At 41.3% G+C, this 20,785-nt stretch overlaps 1 protein-coding gene across 3 annotated transcripts in view; it reads right to left on the bottom strand.

Annotated features, from left to right (window-relative positions):
• The window catches only part of HUNK (hormonally up-regulated Neu-associated kinase), a 60,031-nt gene that overhangs the window by 17,839 nt on the left and 21,407 nt on the right, over positions 1-20,785 (bottom strand). For all 3 annotated transcript variants that reach the window (XM_086462088.1, XM_086462080.1, XM_086462072.1), the window contains exons 3-6: positions 13,375-13,430; positions 7,797-7,932; positions 6,006-6,133; positions 698-833 (exon numbers count right to left, since the gene is read on the bottom strand). In XM_086462088.1, the coding sequence (XP_086318214.1) occupies positions 698-833; positions 6,006-6,133; positions 7,797-7,932; positions 13,375-13,430 (456 nt within the window). The remainder of the gene's footprint in view (positions 1-697; positions 834-6,005; positions 6,134-7,796; positions 7,933-13,374; positions 13,431-20,785) is intronic.

Raw genomic sequence — 20,785 nt, forward strand, 5'->3', positions numbered from 1 at the left:
AGATGAATCATTCTGTAACAAGTGCCCTTATTTCTCTCCATTGATTGCAACGAGAGCCCAGGCTGGCTGGCTCATGTGTCAACTCTACACTGCAGATGTTTAAAGTCAAGCAAGATTACTCCTAACCAAAGTGGACCACAAGTATCTTTCTTTCTTTTTCTTTTTCCCTAGATGGATGCTTGACTGAGATTCGTTCTCTGTTTGCATTTAGTCATGCATTCAGCACTGCACAGGTTTTCAAGATCAACAACCAACAAAGCAACATCATTTAACTCTTGACCTTTCTCACCACGGTCTGTGTATCTACCTAACCCACAGAATGTCACGTGTGTATCAAAAACAGGCATAGACTCTACTGGAAAACTAGTTTGGCTTTTACTGACAAACAAGGAGAAGATCAGAACTACCTGTCACATGTACCCACTGCAAAGTCTGCAGCTAACTAATCATATGATCTGCACCCCAGATCACCCTGCAAACAATGCATTGTAGCCAGCTTCTAATTTAAGGTATTTCAAGCAACGCATATTCAATGGCCAATCCTAACAACTTTTAGGATGGAGTCACCAAAGCAATCCCAGGAAATACACTGGGATGCTGTCACACAAATGGGACTGAAAAACCAGAGTTGTTCACACTTTAACATACATAATGTACATACACTCTGGCAGGCTTTCTCCACTCTTTCACACAGTACCTGTTGGGATATGTGACATTAGGTGGTGCTCTTCCAGGGTAATTCTCATTAAGCCATCGATTTGCCAGTGCCTGTTGGATGTTTGGTCTCTTTGCAGGATCTGGCTCTAGTAGAGATCGTAGAAAGTTTACGGCCGCTGTGAAGAAAGCAAGAAAAAAGTGAATAGCTGTGTCATCTGCTTTATGACTTAACACAGTAGTTGAGTTACTACAGGTGTGTAGCCTGACCAAGAATATACTGAAAAGGAACACTTTCCTTATGGTATGCTCTAACGTCCTTGAGAAAAAGGAAAAACTGATAAGGGATTAGTAAGTAAAATAAACAACGATTTATAGTCACAATGATTTATAGAGTCATAAAGGAGAGGAGAAAAAGCACCTTTTGTTTCACAATTTGTTTGAAGTTTCTGAGCAGGTTAGCCAAAACTTAATTTTTGTATGAGGACAAGAGGCTGGAGTCAGGTCAGAGGCAAATCACTCAAAATCTGTGTTTAAAGTAGAAGGAGATGGACTGGGCAGGAGGGGAGCAGAGGGATGCACAGCTGGGAGAGAAGACATGGAGAACTGGGCTCGCTTTGACAGTATAAGGACAAATTCTCTCCTGGCTTCCATCCAACCTACAATTAGTTGCAGGAGGTTCTAGCCAAATTAAAAGAGTACAGTGAAATTAATGGGCTTCGTTCTGTTTTCAGATACTGAACCTTCAACTTTCAGTGACATTCAACCATCCCTTGGGATTTTCTTGCAAAAACCCTCAAAGTACTTTTCTGGTATCTTTAAGTCATGTGCTTCTTATATGGTTAGAAGCAATGAAATCAAGTGATTTGCTTAAAGACTCACAAGAAGTGCCTATCTGAGCTGAAAATAAACTCTGTTTTAACTAGGTCTGGTCTTTATTCCTCAAATTATCATGGCTAGATTCAGTTTATCAGCTACAAGATAGTAAAGAGTTAACCGTGTCCTCTACAATTCCCTGCACAAAAGATAAAGAAACCTAATTCTGGGAAAACCACAATCAGAATTATTTTGTAGAGGAGAGACAGTCAAGTGAGACGATGCCACGTGAGTCCCAAATTAAGTCAATGGCAAGCAAGAGGCAGAAGTGATGGCTGCAGCACAGTTTTCTCCAGGTCAGATGGACAGGACCTTGGGGGCTTTTTTCCACCTTCTTCCACAGCAGAGCTGCAGTTCCCCTTCCATGCTCTCCTGAGTGTGTCGTGCCTAGCCGTCACCTTATTAGCACAGGTGCCGTGGGCAGTGGCAGCACAGGAGCACTGTGGCACAGGATGGTGTCTCCTGGGTTAGCTGCAGTACAGCCTTGCCAACACAGCTACTTCAGCTCAGTGCAGGCAAATCAAACCCCATAAAGGCTTGCATCACAAAGCAGATCAAACTGGATTTGGTAACGCCTCAATGCTAGAAAACTGCGAAATTATGAGCCAGCCTTCTCATTCAGCTTTACAGTCATTTGGTCTCACCACCACAGCATGCTCACTCGGCACCATGCCATCCCCTACTCTGAAGCAAAGCAGCCGCGACATGTCTTCTCCACCAGCAATACAGTGAAACCCTCGTGAATCCCTGTTTTCATATGCAATTTAAGGAGAATAATACGCCTGCTGGTGAGGCCACGACGTCCTCATCTGAAAAGGGCATAAAAGTTAACCTAGGCACAGCACTGCTGCCCTTCACAGGTTCTCCTCTATGAGACTGCTGCCTCCTCCATGTTTGCCTGGCTGTCCTCCCAAGCATTTTTACCACTCCAAGCCCACCTGCATCACCCCCCATGCACCGCATGGGACAGGACGGCTGGGCTGATGCGCCAGGGCAGGACAGTGGACGAGGAAGGGTTTCTCCTCAAATAAATCAAGGTTAGATGCAATAGCTGCCAACTCCTAACAGCTTGGGTAACCTTGGCATTCAACACCCTGCAATAATCAAGTATCAGTTGGAGAGGGCCCTGAAAGGCTATCCACTTCAACGCAGGTCTACCGTCAAGAAGCTTATATGTGGAAGAGAGATAGTTACAATTATGTATTTACTGGTTCAGCTATGCATTGGCTGGATTTTTTCTAAGCTCTCTCCACAAATCACTGATTTATATAAGATTACTTAAATCTTTCCCAACATTGTTTTTCTTCTCCTACAACAGCAATATCGCAGAAAAGGAAAAGCCTTCAACCAAGTTCATAAACCTGCTGGAAGCTGATGCTACAGCTGTTCTCCATATGTCCTGAGTGGCCCCCATCACACCTCTCGGGTGCAGAACCCCCCATTAGGACAAACAACAAATGCCTTGTTCTTCCATTTCATCTCCTCTCTCTCCAGTACTTTCCCCATCTCTGTGTTAGAAACCACATGCATCCACGGGTTCAGAGCTAAATAAATAACCCCTCCCCAAACCAACACCCTCCTCCTCCATCACCACTACCCTCGGTCCCCAAATCAGCTAATGTCTTCTTAAAAATCTTACTTTTTTGCTCCCCCTCGGCAAAAGGCTGAATAATTAAATGAAGCCTGCAAAGCACCATAGAAAACAACAGATCCAGATCAGTAGAAACCAATTCTAGAGAGAAGATCCACCCCCAGAAGGCTCCTTGGCTGGCCAGACCCAGATGACACGGAAGAGTTGAGTAACAGCACCTTGGCTGATTTGAGTTGTCAGATGGGACGAGGAGGAGAGAAGCCTTTTCCAGTTAGCCACGCAGCTGTGGGACAGCAAAATTAGTCCCCCAGGGAGAAAACATGAAGCTGCCCAACCTATTTTCACACCCAATGCGTCTGAAGCCATTTCTGAGGGTGTGTCTGGTTATAATTAGTTATACAGCTATTGCTTACAAAACCAGCCAGAGAAAATGCAATGAGGTCATTTCACAAGCCACAAGCAAGTTTCACCTAATAAAATCCTTCCTCCAAACTACAGGCATGGATAGACAATGGCTTTTCTTCTCATCTCCACTTCACTCCTCTGTTCCAGAAGGAAGACCATGAGCATACAGAAGCAGTAAATTGACAAAAAAAAAGGTGCAAGGTGAATATCAACTTCCTGAGCAACTGAACTCTGCTCACCTAAAATCAATAATCAGATAGCTGTGTTGTTTAAGAAGCTTAATGAAAACCAGTTTCCTAAATGGGAACATCAAACACTAACTCCAAATTTTCCCTGTTGCTACACAGTTCCTTTGGGCACCCATGGTCACCCAACATTTTAACTAACACAAATAAAATACGCTCTTGCTTAGTGATAAGACTGGCTACTTTTACAATGGGACTGTGTGTTCAGTAACTGTGAAATTAAATATTGAAAGACAATATACTGAACAAGCAAAACAGACTGCTGCAAAAAATGTCCGCTGTATATGTGGATTTACAGAAAAAGAAAACCCAATTAAAGAAAAAGATCCATAAACCTAAGATGTTAACACAACAATTCGCAGAGCAAAGGAGCAGAGTTTCTACCTACTGACCCCTATTTGTTCTGTGGCAAGAACAAACGTCATCTTAAATCACAGTTTGCCATGTCAGTGAACGTGCAAGGCCACTGACTTAGATCAAGAACCGATGCGTACCTTTGTTCACAGTAAGTAAAGCTTAACACGTTTAAATCTATTCCATTAATTTGCCAACACCTCTGAAAGTTCAAGCTGCTATAGTTCTCACGGGATAAACAAAATACCATTTTGACTAGAGACCACAGTGTCAGTGAGCTACAAATGCTACAGAGACGCATTTGTAAGAAAAATTGATCTCCATTATAAAATGGCAGGATGAATGAAACAGTAAAATGAAACCTGTCAAAAGTAATATTATCTTTTTTGCTACCCAAGGTCTGCTCTTTTACAGGCCTTTTGTGGGTGATTCAGCCTTTAACAGAAGAGTTGTCCCAGTGAAGTCAGTGAAACCTCCCACTGAAAGACAACTGAAAGAAAACAATTATTTGGGATACAGTCCATTGGTTGAAAGACACTACACAGCCAATAAAAGCCTTTATTGGTAAAAGCCTCACTCTCAGAGGTAAGTTTGGTAAATTTTTTGCCAAACTTCCAAAATGTTTACTATGACATGCAAGTCCCTGAATTCAAGAGAAACTTTGCAATTGATACAGGATTTGGCATCTAGATCAGCACAGCACAAAGCAGTCAGTATAATCTTTCTTTTAATTTACTCAGTGGGGCTTTAGAGCATGTGCTAGAACACTAAAATAGCCATTTTGTGCAACTGAATCCTAACGGGAAGTCTCCGGAATGGAAATACCAAACACTCTAATTGTGTCAAATAGACGGCAAGACTTGCAGCATCCCAGCTCACTTGTAAACCTCACACTTTACAACATACCAGCAATATGAAATGCTGGCAGGCCAAGTGTACTTCATATAGATGCTGAGTGAACAAGGAACAGCATACTCCACCTGATCCATGGACAACCCGTATGAGAAAGCCCTTAACCACCTACTTCTTCCATATGCAGGTAGATCTGTATTTGGAGAATTCATTCTGTGACACAACTTCCAAGGGCTTTTTCTTATATCTGGTAACAATTGTTGCCATCCTTAGTGTACTGAGTGAAAATGTATGCTCTGTTACCCTTTTTCTGTTTGGAATCTTTTAATTTTATTGAATGTCCCTTGTAAACAGGCTGACGGATAAGGAGAACAGAAGCTCTCCATGAACAACAAATTTAGCATACAAAAATAAAACCCAACTACAAACCAGAGTTTGTTCCAAATGCTGACAACGGTCTTGCTATAAGCTGAAAAATTATTCTGTTGCCTAGTGACATGGCTTTGAAGCAGGAATTAATATTTCTAATACTAATACATCAACAATTTTGCATTTTGTGAACACACAAAGGTTATCACAAGTCATGGTCCCAAAATAACTTTTCGTGTACATGTCATTATTCCATAAAAAATATAAGGTCATTTGAGGTAGCTTATCACTCAACCCTAGTCATGGTAATGCCCAGGAATCTGTTATTCCAAAATAATGTGTTCATGCATCCATACCCTACGTTAAAATCATCTGAACATGCAAAACTGACCAACTGCTCTACAAAAGCAATTTCACAGGTTTGTTCTTCTCTCATATACAGCACAACTTGGCACTGCTCCAGCTCACATACCAAAGTCAAAGCAAAAGGAGTTATACTACAGCAACTCATGCAGGTCTTTTGGAGACTAAAATGAAAAAAAAAGAGTATTTTTCACAATTAGTGTGCCGTGTCAGTAGTAGGACTCACAATCCAGAATTCAACGCAATGATTCTGACTGACTGGATCTGAATAGGTCCCAGTACACCCTCTTGATTACCTGTAGAGAGCTGGGTGGGAAAAGGGTTCATATCTTTGTCCACCATTTTCTGGTATAAAGCTCTCAAGCTGAATGGCTCCACAGTAAAAGGTAATGTTCCAGTCAACATTGCATACATGTTCACCCCACTAAAAGAAAACACAGACAAAATGAAACCAAAATGATCAGGAACAAGGAAAAAATTAGGCTTAGGTCTTACTGACTGTACTTCATCTTTAATGTCTGACAGCCATTAAAAAAGACAAAAACCCGCTCTCTCTTCTCTTGCACACAACGCTTTGGCCAAGAACTCCCAGAGTTTTGCTCATGGAGGGTCACACAATCTGTAGGACATAAGCTGGGAGCCACAGAACTGAGCCCAGCTTTTAGGCAACTCCTCGGCTAAATGCCATGCCACAATTAAGTCTCTCCTCAGGCTACATAAACATGCTGCTTTTGGAGGCCTTGTCCTGGTGCTGCCCCGGGTGTGGAATGACTGTCTGCACTAATGGGGACATCACAGGTCCTGGTTCAGTGCCCAAAGTTGACCTCCACGGCCTCTTATGCAGCCCAAAGACTAGGTGTGGAAAATTACACTTTTCAGAGCAGAAAACTTACTGCCTGTTTATGCCCAGCAAAGTCAGCAATGAAAAGCGGGTTGGGCACTCCTGTTTTTTCCTCTTAAAAGGGCTTTAAATTTAATTTGAGTGGAATTCCTCCCTTTTGAGTATTTCTTCTCCCAGTCTGCTGAACACATGTATGTGAACAGACAGAAACTAAACCAGTGTGCTGTCACGAACTGTGATCACAGACAGTATTTGTTCAGCTATGAGGAAGGGTAGGAGTTAACCATATTTTCTCTTTTTATTATCAAAAAAAGAGCAGGACATTATTACTGGAGAAGTTTAAATGTTCACAAGAACGACTGTGCTCTGTTTGTCTGCATTCCTCAGGGCTGGTGCTCTCAACCCTGATGAGGACGGATGGCCTACTGCTGTAGTGAGAAATCTTTCTTAGCACTAGTAGTACTTATACCATACTTCACATTTTCCAAGCATTCCAAATACATCAACTTGGGAACTGTCATAATTCTGTTATTCCATTAAAATTTATTCAAATGTTATTATCTCCACTAGGTGAGGGAAAATCTATTGATACTAAAGAAAAAGCTAAAACTCAACTGGCTTGAACTAATTCCTCTCCAGGACTGACAAGGATGACCGGCACCATGTCCATGGTCAACAGGAGAGCGCTGGGAGTTGTGCAGTCTAAAACAGTACTGCAGTCATTGACTCCAAAACATCTTTCTGGCTTACTCTACCTCTGGCACCGGGGACTTCTGTTTGTTCTTTTGCCTGAACACTAGTAAGCTCACAAAGGCTCAAAAATTTTCTGGCCATTTTTATTTCCCCTTTAACAGCTGTGCTTTCAAAGCAATGACCTGACTCGATTTCACATTTCTTGTTGGACTGGACTGCACATAGTGCACAGAGCCCATGTGAATGCTTGAGGAAAATGCTTGGGGAAAACTAAAAAAGCTGCTGGTCTTCTTGTGCCAGTCATGTCTTCTACTATGTCTGAACAACAGTTATGCTTACTGCAATCTCTCCATGCTATATCTTCTATCAATCTATATACAGGTACTTAAAGATCTATTTCAAAACCAAGGTATCTGCATAATTTACTTCACAGAGTCACACTAGTTAAACAGATTTTCTTGCTCCGAGTAGCCAAATACATGAATAATGTTTCTCATTTCAGCAATGGTTAATGATGACAGTAATAACAATTATAACTGGAGAAGTAACTCACATGGACCAAACGTCTATTTTGGGCCCGTATTTTTTCCTTGCCAGAAGTTCAGGGGCTGCATATGCTGGGCTCCCACACTGGGTGCTGAATGGATCAGAATAACCCAAGATGCCTGCACAGTTGCTCAATCCAAAGTCTGTGAAAGGCACAGAGACAGAGTTATGAAAGAGACAGATACAGTAAAACCATGCTGGAACACAAGGGGAAAAAAAAAAGCACATTTTTTTCCAAAAGCTAAGCAACGAACTGCCTAAGAAAAAGATCATCCACATGCAAAAATTCTATATAATTTGTTTCTCTGAGATGCCAAATAACCAGAGATTTCCACAAACAATAAAAAAGTCTTAAAACATGCACAATTATCGATTTCATACACAAAGCAACTACATTTCACTGTGAACTGGATGGCAACAACCAGAGTTGAGCTTGCCCCAGGCACTACGTGATGTGCATGGGGCAGAAAGCTACCTCGGGCTGTTGTGGATTCCATACTGCTGCAGTATGCTACGTAGAGGCCAAGTTTAAGTGGGACTTCTTTAACATTCTCCTCTAAATCATGTAAATGAACCATCAGATGTAAGGTGGTGGGGGCTGCTCTCTGGGACTATTGTGGCAATGCACAAGTGCATAGGGTTGCAGAGTCAGCATTTCAGCTCTGAAATAACACAGAGAGATCTTGGAGCAAGAAGGGGAATGTTTTGATTTGCCCCCCCCCCCCCCCCTTCCCAACGTCTGCCTTGAATTATTGTATTTCTGGCCCCTGGGTGTATCTAATGCTTTTTTGCTGGCAATAATAACAAGTGACTGGCAAAGGCTGGCACTATGAGCTGATCAGAGACAAGAGGCAGCCTCTCCATACTGACAGAAGCTGCAGCTTCTCAAGTGCTCTCCACCAGTGCAAGCCCAGGCTGGTGCCGAGAAGGGTGTTCCCCCAATCTCCCTTGTCTGCTCCAGTGCTGGTATGGCTGCAGGCTGAGCTGGGTTTAAGAAAGGGTCTTAAAAATTAAACCACTAAGCAAGGAAAGAAAGGCAGACAGAGTCGCACCAGTGGCAGAAGTGGCTTAGGGCAACGTGCAAGCCCACCCTGCCTAATAGATGCTTGGCTTGGGAGAATGCAATTATGAAACCACAGCCTGAGAGACAACATGGGAAGGCGAGGAGAGGTTGCAGAGGGTCTTGAAAGTGAAGTCAAACAACTTGACATGATAAGGGGAAGAAGTAAGACAAAGCTTGCAAGTAGGAGGATGGCATGGGAAAATCTGACAGGCTGGAAGAACAGCCTTTGCTGCAGGGCAACATATCAAGGAGCAGAGGCTCTAGAGAGGTCACAATCAAAGATGTTCACATTTATTAATAACTTGTTATTGTTGCAACAACAAAAATACTGCTATTAAGAACACTGACATGTTCTGTTGCTTTTTTTAATCCAGTCTTCTGAAAAATTTCCAGAATGCATGTGTGTTTAAAATGAAAACTGTCTTATACATAAATGAGGCAGTCCGGAGAAGCAGACCACTGAATTCTCTTCCTATAGGCTTGTGTCTTGCATCCACATGTCTTGTAAAACAGCAGCTTTCTGGGTGTGCTATCCACCTGCTTAGCTGGGCCAAAAGCATCACATCTTGCAGGTCAAATGTAGCAGGCAACTGTTGAGCCCATGCAATACTCTCTCTCTACAAAGTCATTAATTTGGGTCTCTCTCCTTTATCTGCCTACTTATTTGCACAAGACTTGAAGTAGTGGCCTGTCCTTTAGCTTTTATCCCATGTTAAATTTCGCTGAAACTAGACAGGAGTTCCTCAAGGTACTAGAAGAGCCCTGACAGGACGGTCACATAAACCTTGTTCCCTTACAAAACCAAGAGAAAAAATAATAATGCTTACAAAAAAAAGTGATTATAAAGACGACTATGTAAGCTGGAGTGCCTAAAGGACTGCATAGCGCTTTTCACTTGATTGGCTGCAGCTCTGAGACTGGCTGCAGCTCTGAGAGCGAGACAAGCACAAGAGAGACACGAATCACCATATTCAACATCTGAAGAGGCTCAAAGGGGTTTTGCTGGAGAACATTGTCAAAACCGAAGGGAGGCTCAAGACAACTTCTTTACCTCTGATGGAAAACAATTGTCTCTGGACACTGCTTAATCAACTCTGCTAGATATGCGTTATCCCTGGGGCTTATACAAATACTTCCGAGGATCCATTTACTTAATTAACGTATTTATTAGCTATGGCCTGGGATGAGTTATGTTAATGTAAAATACTTTTAAAAACTCCTAGAAATAATATCTCCACACAGTATTACTCATGGTCTTTACCCTACTGTGTCATACCACCTCAAAATTACGTGACTGTAATGCAATGTTTTACAATCAAAGTATTCAAAGGCTATATTCTGAGATGGTGTAAATCCTTTTATCATTTATCAATCGAAGTATACTCTAGTGGAGGTTTTCATTATCTTATTTGCTTGAACTATAAACACCTTATCAACTTTTTTTCAGCTCATTCATTTAATCTAGGCTGCTATACTCTTTCCTGCTGCCTGCTGAAATGCTGAATGCATGCAAACACATACATACTGGGGACAGGGATTTTACTGCAAAAGAAATGGGAATATTGTTATTAACACCGTGGCAGCACATCATGATCGCAGAGTGATTTTTATTATGGATGCACTGCTGATCTTGATAAGAATGGTATTACCACCAGCACTGAAAATTTCACTGCCATTCCTGCCTCTGTCTTGGGCTTCCTTTCAATAAGCTGAACTAATTATAGAATTCAGATCAAAGGCCACACTTGGTTTTCCAAAATAAATATTATGACATGGAAACTCCACCACCCCCACTGTTTGTACTATCGAAGTATCGCATTACACTACTACTCTTTAACGCCTCCAGAAAATCAACATCAAGCAATGGATATATGGCTATCTCTGAAGCTGTGACAGTTGGCATAGGGAAAGAGTTATTAAATAACAGAAGCCTTAGCACCAAACTCATGGACAGCACAGCTCCACAGAGCTACGCGTTGGCAGGGTCCTTAAGCAGGATGCCAAGAACTTTGCATGGACTATGAGTGGCTTTTCAAGGCATCTTTATCAGACACCTACCACCATGAGCTGGTAGATGAAGAGAAGTGAATTATTTCCACTGTTTCCAATCCTGATGTTCTTAGATTTGTGACTTAACAAACAGCTAAGAGTAAGTCCACTTAACACAACAAATAGAATTTTTCTAATAATACTATCTAAGAACATATTATAAACCACCTTGTCACATAGCTAAAAAGAGTAAGAAAAGCAAGGTGCCATTAAGCAGCTGGGTGAAGACAGGGACTCAAGGGATTCAGTTCTCACTGAAGTGCATGAACAAGCAGGGACTTCCAATGTCGCTTCCTGGTACATTTTTAATTTTCATTTCACTTTTTCTTTCTACTTCATGGTGGGTTTTCTTCATTTCACAGTTATTGCAAGAGCAATGTTTTTATTAGGTACTACTGTATTTGCTGCTGCACCCCAAAGCAGTTCATGTGAGCTGGTTTTGTAGCTTAAAGTCTCTTCTCCCAAGCATAAAAAGCAGCACATAATTCCTCAAAACGCAACTGATCCATCACATTTCTAGAAAGACAGACTACATAAAATATTGTACTAAGTGCTGAATGAGCTGAGTTTGGGAACAGGCAGGGAGGAGGAAGAGGAGTAAATTATCTGGTCTATAAATTATCTGGTTTATTCCATCAGCCACAGAAGGGTGCTGGAAAATTCTCCTTGTCCTGGGAAACCCTGGTGGCAATGGAAAGCTGCATGGCAGCTCAAGCACTACTTCTGCTACCACCTGAAAAAGAGGTATTGGTGAGGAGAGGTTGCCCATGGACCTGAGGCTGGTTTCTGCAGCTCCCACTCCAGCTTTCCCCACAAGTGCAGCAGATAGAGTGTGAAGAACGGAGGCACTGCTTTTTCAGGGTGAACAACTGGAGATCACCAGCATCACTAGCGAGACAGGGCATGAGCTGACAGTGATATTAAATCTGTTTTTACTTACAGCAAAATTATTACTAATCAAGCAATCTTTTTCTGTAACATACCCAGCTGGATGGTGGTATTTAATTGCTTTGTTTTAAAATACATACTGTGTACAATCTGCTTTGCTTAAAACATCAGGCTGCAGACCTGAGGACAATTCAGTTCAACGTTAGTGAGGCTACAGAAGATCAAACTGTCTCTTTTCTCTCTTCTTCCCACACCACCCACAGTGAGGAGACCTTTCTATGCAACCGAAGCAAATGAAACTGCAGGAAGAGTTCTCAAGTAATTTTTTGGCATGTGAGTTTTAATTTTACACGTATCATCTGATTAGGCCTGGGTTTGCATGTCAAGTTCACATACTGTTGTGTAATCAAACACCCAATAACAGGAAAGTTACAGAAATTCTTTAAATCTATCAGATGTTCATATAGCACTGTTGCAAACCATCTGGTCTCACTTATCTGCTAAATCAAGACAATGGGTGGTATCCATCATTACTGATGAATGATTCATGGTAACATATCGGTATCCTCTTGACCCATAGCTGAGGTAATGCAGAGTTCTCTTTTGCTATTACTTTCCCAGAGTCGGTTGATTCACTACAGAGTAATGACTAAAAGTCAGGGTAATATTTCCAAAGACTGAATTCCCTAAGTAAATCTTTAATATTTCACATTTCATTAACCATCCACCTCTTGTTAGTCTGGAGATGCATGTGCCTTACACGTTACAGTGAGTGTCCATTTGACCTGAATGTTAAGTGCTTTTCATTACTTTTTAGATCATGAAACCTTTTGAAGACAGACAGTCCGTTGAGTTTTTAAGTCTGCAACTACAGACACTGCTGTTGGTAAAAGTGTAGGCATGGAGATAAATGTAAACAGATGTTTGGGGTTTATTTTATGAAGGGAATATTTTCTTTTCAATGCCCACATTAACGGAAGTTACGCAAAGGCAGTGAGAGACTATACCCACCGATGATTAATCTAAAATGTCTACACAACTTGAATGAAGCGAGCACTGCGTACAACTGATACTGGAATACAATCAAGACTCTATCGTTGATCTTCTTTATTTTTTAACAGCCCTCTAAACCAATTTTGTGTTGGGTGCTGGAAGCAAATTTAACAAATATAAATATAGGACCAAACTTTGCCAGCTGCTAAAAATGTGTGCAACTCCCACTGACTTCACCAGAATCATATGCATACGGAAGCAGAATCCAACCCTTAGTAAATATGAAATTATCAAGATAATAAAATAAATTACTTCTGTGGTGTCAATTCTTTAATTCTTTACAAAGTTCCAAATTTGAATATGAAAGCTGTTGGCTAAAAGATGTAGGATTATTCCCATACCCAGTTAAAGCAGAATTATTTGGAACATTTTTTTCACAAGATGCTGTCAGGAACAGCTTGATTGCTATCTATACTCTCTCAGCTCCTCTCTGTAGCAACATTAGCAGTTGTCACATACAGGATTATGAAGTCTCAAAAACTCTATAAAACTACCAATTTTAATTACTGGAATTGCCAAACTGGTTTCATACCAATAAGCTTGATATTGTTGTCTTCATCTAGCAACAGATTTTCTATCTTCAAGTCTCTGAAAGAAATAAAATATTTTGAGTAAGCCTCCAAAATAATGAAGCAGCTTCCCATCACTCTCATCAGTGTATTTACAAGATTCATATATAATAAAGCGTATAATTAAAGCAGCACACACAGTCTCACATTCAAAGCAGAAAGCCCCGTGTATTGTCTCCTCTCCAAAATTACCAGTGCTTTCACACACAGTTTCACACCTATTCTTCAGGCACAAAATTACTTTATAAACATTTGTCAGTACATTCTGTAATCAATCAGATTCTTCAAATTTATCTTGTACTTAAAAGTTTGCAGATATCTTATACCCGATACTGGAAACATTTCAAATATATGCTTTCTGGAACTGGAAGTCACTTTCTCATTACTCGTCACAACCAAAAGCTCTTCACTGGCTGAAGAATAAACCTTCATCTGCAGAGATCTGAGTTGTCAAACGTCTATCCTCTGCTATCGTCTACAAGGGAGACCAGAATCAACCTTCCCTGGGGATGGAACATCCAAACTCCTTATAGAGGTGGTCAGCATTGGTACTCTCACACACTAGAGGTGCAAACTGGGGCTGAGGGATTGAAATTACTTGCCCAATGCCATCCAGAAGGTCAGTAACAAAGCTGAGAGAAGAAACCACACAGGTTTTCTAAGTGCTGTGTTGGTGCTTTCTCCACCATACCACCCAGTGTGACCCCACAGACCCACCGTACAGATCGGGGCCTGGACCAGCTTTGGGAGAGAGAGGATAAAATGAAAGTGGTCTCCTTCTGCAAGATGACCAATGCTTCTTCTGATACGTACATCAGCACATTGTTCGTTTTTTGTGTTCCTTTTCACCACTTAAGAACTTGGCTGTGTTTTCCTAAGCCATGTTCTACCTAAGAAAACTACCCCAGAGATCACAAACACACACACACAACCACCCTGAAACCCCAAACTGTATGGACTAAACATGAAGTATAATATGAAAAAAATAATGTAGGTTGCTACACAACTTGTCCATGACTTCTAGCAGTTGGCTGTGTCTTATCACAACAGTTCTTCCCCCATCCAGATATAAAACACTTTTAACAATCAGCATGCCAGCATATCAATAGCTCAGATGGGCAGTGATGCTTCTCCCAGCACGCTTTGGAAAAATCTGTATAATAAAGCCATCAGCTATAATTATGGGAAGTCAGTGACATCCATCATAGTTTGCCTTTGTAAGGCAAAGGGAGTAATGAAGGATGCCTCTATTATAGATTAAGATATAAGGCTTAATAAAATAAGACAAGTAAACCAACAAAACCAAACAAAGTACTTCCACAAAAAAGAATCTAGGAAAGAAAGAAAAATAGCTGTGACCAACTCCAAGCCTTTTTTAAAACGTTCCTCTCCATTTCATTTTATGCCCATGCTGTGTTTCAAATAAACCTGAGGCAGAAGAGTACTTGCAGGTAGGATGGCACTCACTTCATCAATATGACCACAAGGATCTTCTCCAAATAGATGTCTCTACACCCCAGTGAGTATTTCTTGCAGATTTTCCTTGTTTCACGTGTGAAAAGAAATAAGGGAAATACTATACAAATCTACTGAAGGAGAGTATTTTGCAAATTTCAGGTATGCAGGGGTGATATCCAGACTTTCCTAGAGCATTCAGCCAAACACTTCCTAAGGAGGTCTGCCTTCTGCACTAGCCCTCATCTAGGAGAAGCAACACAACTCAGTCAATAAAGTACCAGCCTGAGAGACAGGAAGAAAGGATTATGACCCCTCCTCTGGCAATAATACAGTGTGTTAACTTGAGGAAACCAGCCACATTAAAAGTGACAGCTAATTTCAAATACCAGGGCAGAGATGTAACCACATTTGGCCATGTTTTGACCAAGACCCAGCCTACAAAGAGCCCACTCTCCAGCCCTTCTCCTGCTCGGCTGGCATCCACGGCATCCCTCTTCTCATCCGCAGGATACTCCATGTGCCACAACAGCGCTGCAGACTCACTGCCCTATGTCCTTCAAAAGGAGTTTCCCTCATGGGTTGGGGAGAAATGGCTTTATAGAAGGAGGATGTGCCCTGCCAGATGGATCCGGATCAACTAACTTCTGCTTCCCTTTACCACCAGTAAAGGGCGTATTTCTTCATGTCTCACATCTTTATTGCTTGCAGGTGGTGATTTTCACAGACAGTGTGATTAGCCTCTATAAAGATATCAGGGCTGGGAAATTATCAGGAGAGACTGCCAAAAAAACAATATGGGAAAGAGGAAAAAAAAAAAAACCAAAACCTGAAATCAACACATGGAGCTTTGGGTCATACACTGCAATGCTCAGTACATTTCAAAGCAAGAAGAAAGACCATTTGGAAGCTCTATTAAATATTAGCTAAGAAGCCTAAGACTTTAAAAATAAAGGCAAGGGAAAGCTGTAAGTTGAGGAGAAATAACACACAGGCAATTTGAATAATAAATGAGTGACAGGAGGGCTAAACATAAACACAAGAAAAGATATTTAAAAGTATTCAAGGTTAAAAAGCTAAAGGTAAATATTACAGGGCATTTTAAAGCTATCAGAGGAAAAAAATAAAAATTTAGATATAGCCTCAGTACAGGGTGCAATTAGACCTGGTTAATTAAAGATGTTTACCCATATGTCTATTCTCAGCAGATTTGCCATAAGTGGTAACTGATCTAATAGTCCATATGCACCACCTTTTTGTCAACCTATGTCAATAAGAAAGCACAAAGTGTGATCCCAGGAGTTAGGACAATAGGTTTTTACTCCTTGACACAATCTAATGAGAAAATTCCACACAAACCAGCCTTAGAAACGCAAAGCAAAAGCCATATGAAACCAAGCCAAAAATCCCCAGACTAAGCCATAGCTGGAGAACCGCTGCTACACAGATGTGGACCCTTAGACAGGCACCAGGCAGGATCCATGGGCAGCTGAATCCCCTGCAGCAGGCTGGCAGTAGGACATAGAGATGGCAGGTACCTGCAGCCAGGACAGTAGAAGTGCAAAAAGAGCCTGTGTGTCTGGACAAGATCCATGGCTGTCAGGACAGAAGGGTTATTCAGTGAATACTTTAGATGACTTTAACAATGCACCAGAGTACCCACTATTTCTTCTTGACAAAAAGTGCAGCAGTACTATCCAATTACATATCTGCCGTAGGTTAATCCTGCAAACAGCACCAATTTCCCCAGGGTTCCTAAATGCTTTATTATATCAGTTCTGTGCAACTCAAACTTTAATTATTTTTTACAAAGAGAGGCTTATCTGAGTTGCTGCTTTGTTTCTATGTTTACATTAATTCATTGCAATGAAAAAAGTAGCACCATTGCACCCAAAAGTGTTAGGGAACCCTGAATTTCATGCACTATATTATAAATAGTTTAACAAATAAAAGCAAATATACCACCATATTTTAGTCAATGGAGTTTTTCGCATGTTTTTAATAGCTGCATACTGCAAGGGAGAATGCGAGTTACCAGCTATGACACACACAGCAATTGAAGTCCTTGCTGAAGTCAATGGGAAGACCCAGAGCATTGAACATCAGGTGCACATGCTGGTCCCTGCAGACTCAACGGTCCTCCTAATTATGCACGTGGCTTGCACTTCTTGGTGGGTTGCTAGAGTGGACACAGCTGCTTTGGATCTGGAAAGGCTGGGCAAGCACTCCCTTATGCACCCAGCAGCCTGTGCCACGCCGTGTAGTGGGGAGAAGAAACGTAGTTGTTGGAGACCTTCAGTTTCCTTCCTTGAGGTAAATCTGATCTTGTTCCTTACCGTCTTGGTGCCTGAAAAAATGGGTCTAAAGGATTTTTTTTTTCCCCTTATGGAAATTGTTGGCATTAATTGCTGAAAAACTTCAAAATACCAGAGTGCACCCTCAGTGACCAAATACCAGAGGAACAAAAGCTTTCACCTTTTTTCTGAGGGCTTAGTTCCATGACGTTGAGAGTGTCTAACAATGGTACATGTTAGCCAAATGTATCAACAATGAAGACACTCAAGAAAGATCAAGCTGCATTACCACAATGGAGACTCAGCATATATTTTTGCCTTGTCAGCGTGTGAAGCTAGCAGCATACAGTCATTTTTCCCTGTATTTGAAAACATGCCTGCTTCATGGAATGGTTTGTTTGGGAGTTTGTTCTGCTGTTGATGGGGTTGATTTTTGTTTGGCTTTGCTCAGAGCTTCACAGACCACTTTGGAAATCCCAGCTCCAGCCAGTGACTCCACCAAGCGACATCAGCCTGCTTCACTAAGCGAGCCACCTCAGGCTTCAGCTGTCAGCTCAGCGTGTTTCTGAAAGAAGCTTATTCAGTGCCATTGCAGGCATCAGACAGCAAAATTGAAGTTTTTGCATTTCACACTTTATTTCTTGTCTGGGGGAGGAGGGATGAGAAGGAAGGTTTTACCAGCAAGCAGCTGCAAAGCAGCAGTGTTTGGCTGCTGTCTCCCGCATCTTATTTTTAACCAGAACAGCACCACAAAAAAATCACTCCTTAACAACCAACCCACAAGCCCACTTTCTAGCCCCATGCAAGAGCCAGAGGTGAGCTGGAAAGATTGCAGAGCTTTTGGTTCATCATCATATCAATACACGTTTCAAAGGCTTTATTATCAAAATATTATTTATTGAGCCTGATCCTTCTATCAATCACAACGTCACTAAATTCAATGTGTTTGCCTCTGTAAAAGAGGAATTCAGTCTATTGTCTTCACTAAAACAATATTTAGTTTGTTTACAGCAGAGTACTCCAAGAAAGAATGCCCAAAGGTAATTTGGAAATCTGACATAAAATAGACAAATCAGTTTTGCACTTCAAAAGGAGACTTTGTTCTGTAGTACAAGATCTGTCATAAATATTGCATCAGCAGCCAGACTACTGGCACTTAAAATTAATAGTATGGAAGTTATCAAAGCCAACATGTCAAAGTAGTGGGTACCAAAGCAGGAATCCTGTAGCACCCTGAGCAACTGGATTGTATGGCACCACCTTACTCTGCTAGGGAAAGAGATCATGGAAAAATACATAAACTCTGCTCAAAACCTCAGGGTTTTTGTGTGTCTTTCAAACTCCTGATCTGCTTTTAATTACAAAATGGCAGTGGAAGGTATGAATATGCTGCCATGAAGACCTAAAAAGGAGGAATACAGAAAGCTATCTTTGCTACCAATACATTATTAAATTCTTTTCTTTGACATCCTGACAGTAATTGCACTGAATGGGATTGAATTTTGTTAAAATTACTTTAAAAGGGTTGTTGAGAATTTCCTGTGGGATGCAGTGGCAAGCACCAAGGCTTTCACTTCATTTTCTCTGTTGTCCTTACACTCCCAAGGGGCTTATTGTTCATCCTGCTTTTTGACAGCATGAAGGCCTGTGTAAACACCCTCTGAAAAGAGAAAGCTTCACCAGATACTGCCATTTGGGTTTGTTTTCCTCTGTCAGAGGGAAAGATAAATATTCCTACCTGATTCACAGCTGAGCTTGTTGCAAGTATATTTTTAGCAACCAACCAGCTCTTCTGATAGAAGAAATGAAACACAAATGATTACATGAAATTATATATAGAATACTGACATTTTTTTTTCAGCAAACGGCCAAGGAGTTCTGAACCCTGGACACCCTGCACCAAAAATGTAGCTCCTGCACTCAGGAACTTGCAGTCTTCATCCATCATAGTAGATGAAATATTTATAACTTAAAATACATCTATGCAGTCAAAAATGAGTGCCGGGTTTTTTTAACCTCTTTAAATAAAATGAGGTTTCTTGAAGTTTTTTAATTTTAGGCTGTTCACACATCAGTGCCTCTTAACAGAAGCATTTCCATTGAGCTCTGGGTCCCAGCTCTTGTCCTTTTCTGCCATGCCAAGTCTTGATTGTAAGTCATGAAGCTTACCAAGTAATATTCATCAAATAACGTAAGCAAATTTCATGCAACTTACTTCATCTTGCTTTTTTTCATCCTGAGTTACAGAACAGGGTAAGTCATCTATATTATTCCCTGAATAATGCAGACAAAACCAATGATTCTTTGTAATAAAACAGTCAGTGAACACTTTTAAATGTCCTGCCCCATCCAATGTGAACGATGAAAGCATTTGGAGACAGGCAAACAGTAGACTGCTTTCTGGCCTAGGATTCCGCAGTTTGTTTCACACACAGTGAATGCGAACGCCCACAGATCACCACGTAGATGAAAGTGCTGTTATTTTTACCTGCTGTAAAAATAACAACAACAACAAAAACAGAACATTGCCATTTCATCCAGGGTGAGAATGAATCAGGCTTCTGCATTATTTTTTCCCCCTCTTCAGTTGCCGATTGAGAAGTCTGTTTTTAGAGTTGCCACAGTCAAAAGCCTGGGATGCTGAAGGACAACTCCTGGGGTAACCATTATTCTTTCTCCCTCTCTTGCTCGCAGAGAGCCAGGAGAATAAATCTGGATCACACCACCAGTGTTTTTACTGCATCTCTACACTGCTCTAAATACTCTGTTTGCAGAATAAGCCAAGACATTGAATGGTTAAGCTAGAGAAAATACTTGTGGATATAATGCCTGTTATTCTGTCAGATTTTATCAGTTTAAGCAGAATTGGACCTGCTCGTTACCAGGGCAGAAGACTCCCAAGAACAAACTCTGTGCTGCGCTGTGATTTGAGAAACAGAGTGTATGGAGTACACTGCCTTTGGGGTAAGGATTAATCCAACACCACAGGGCTGAACAGACAGAAATCAGCTGCCAGATGCAGCAGAGCATGTCAGTATTTCCAGGGCTGCTTCCTCGCTCCACTCACGAAGGTCCCTCTTCAGTCTCTGTGAGCTGTACTTACGTTCACAGAGACAGCAGAGAGAAAGAGGGGGTGAGGACCAAAACTGCTGTGAGCACGCAGCATCTATACAGAAACTTGGGCTCCTCAGGCTCTGGATCGCAAAGCCTTGCCTTCTTCCCACCACAGTAGCCTGTTGAGTCTAGCTTGTATCTAATGAACAACCTATTTTTGTACAAAATGTGGACTTAAATCCTCTCTGAAAAAGAAGAGAATCAAAGCCAAATCTACCAACACCCCATAGGTGCTTCAGCCACTATGCAGAGGGCAGATTTTTCAGGGAGAGGAACTGCTACTGAACTCAATACTGCTGTTAAAAGCTAAATGCATTCATCATGATCCTGCCAGGTTTTCCTCTGCCCATCTCAGAACTTCTGACCTTTTTTCCTTCCTCTCTCTCTCTGTATATACTGGATATCAATTGGTCCTTTAAAGCAGTAAGTGGACTTCTTCCTTTTCCATGCCCCAAACCGTGGGGTTAACAATTTAAAGAGGTCAGTAGTTTAGCTGCTGATAGAGAACCTG

The sequence above is a fragment of the Leptosomus discolor genome, chromosome 1 (genome assembly GCF_034619465.1).
Source record: "Leptosomus discolor isolate bLepDis1 chromosome 1, bLepDis1.hap2, whole genome shotgun sequence".
NCBI classification, from domain to species: Eukaryota; Metazoa; Chordata; class Aves; order Leptosomiformes; family Leptosomidae; genus Leptosomus; species Leptosomus discolor.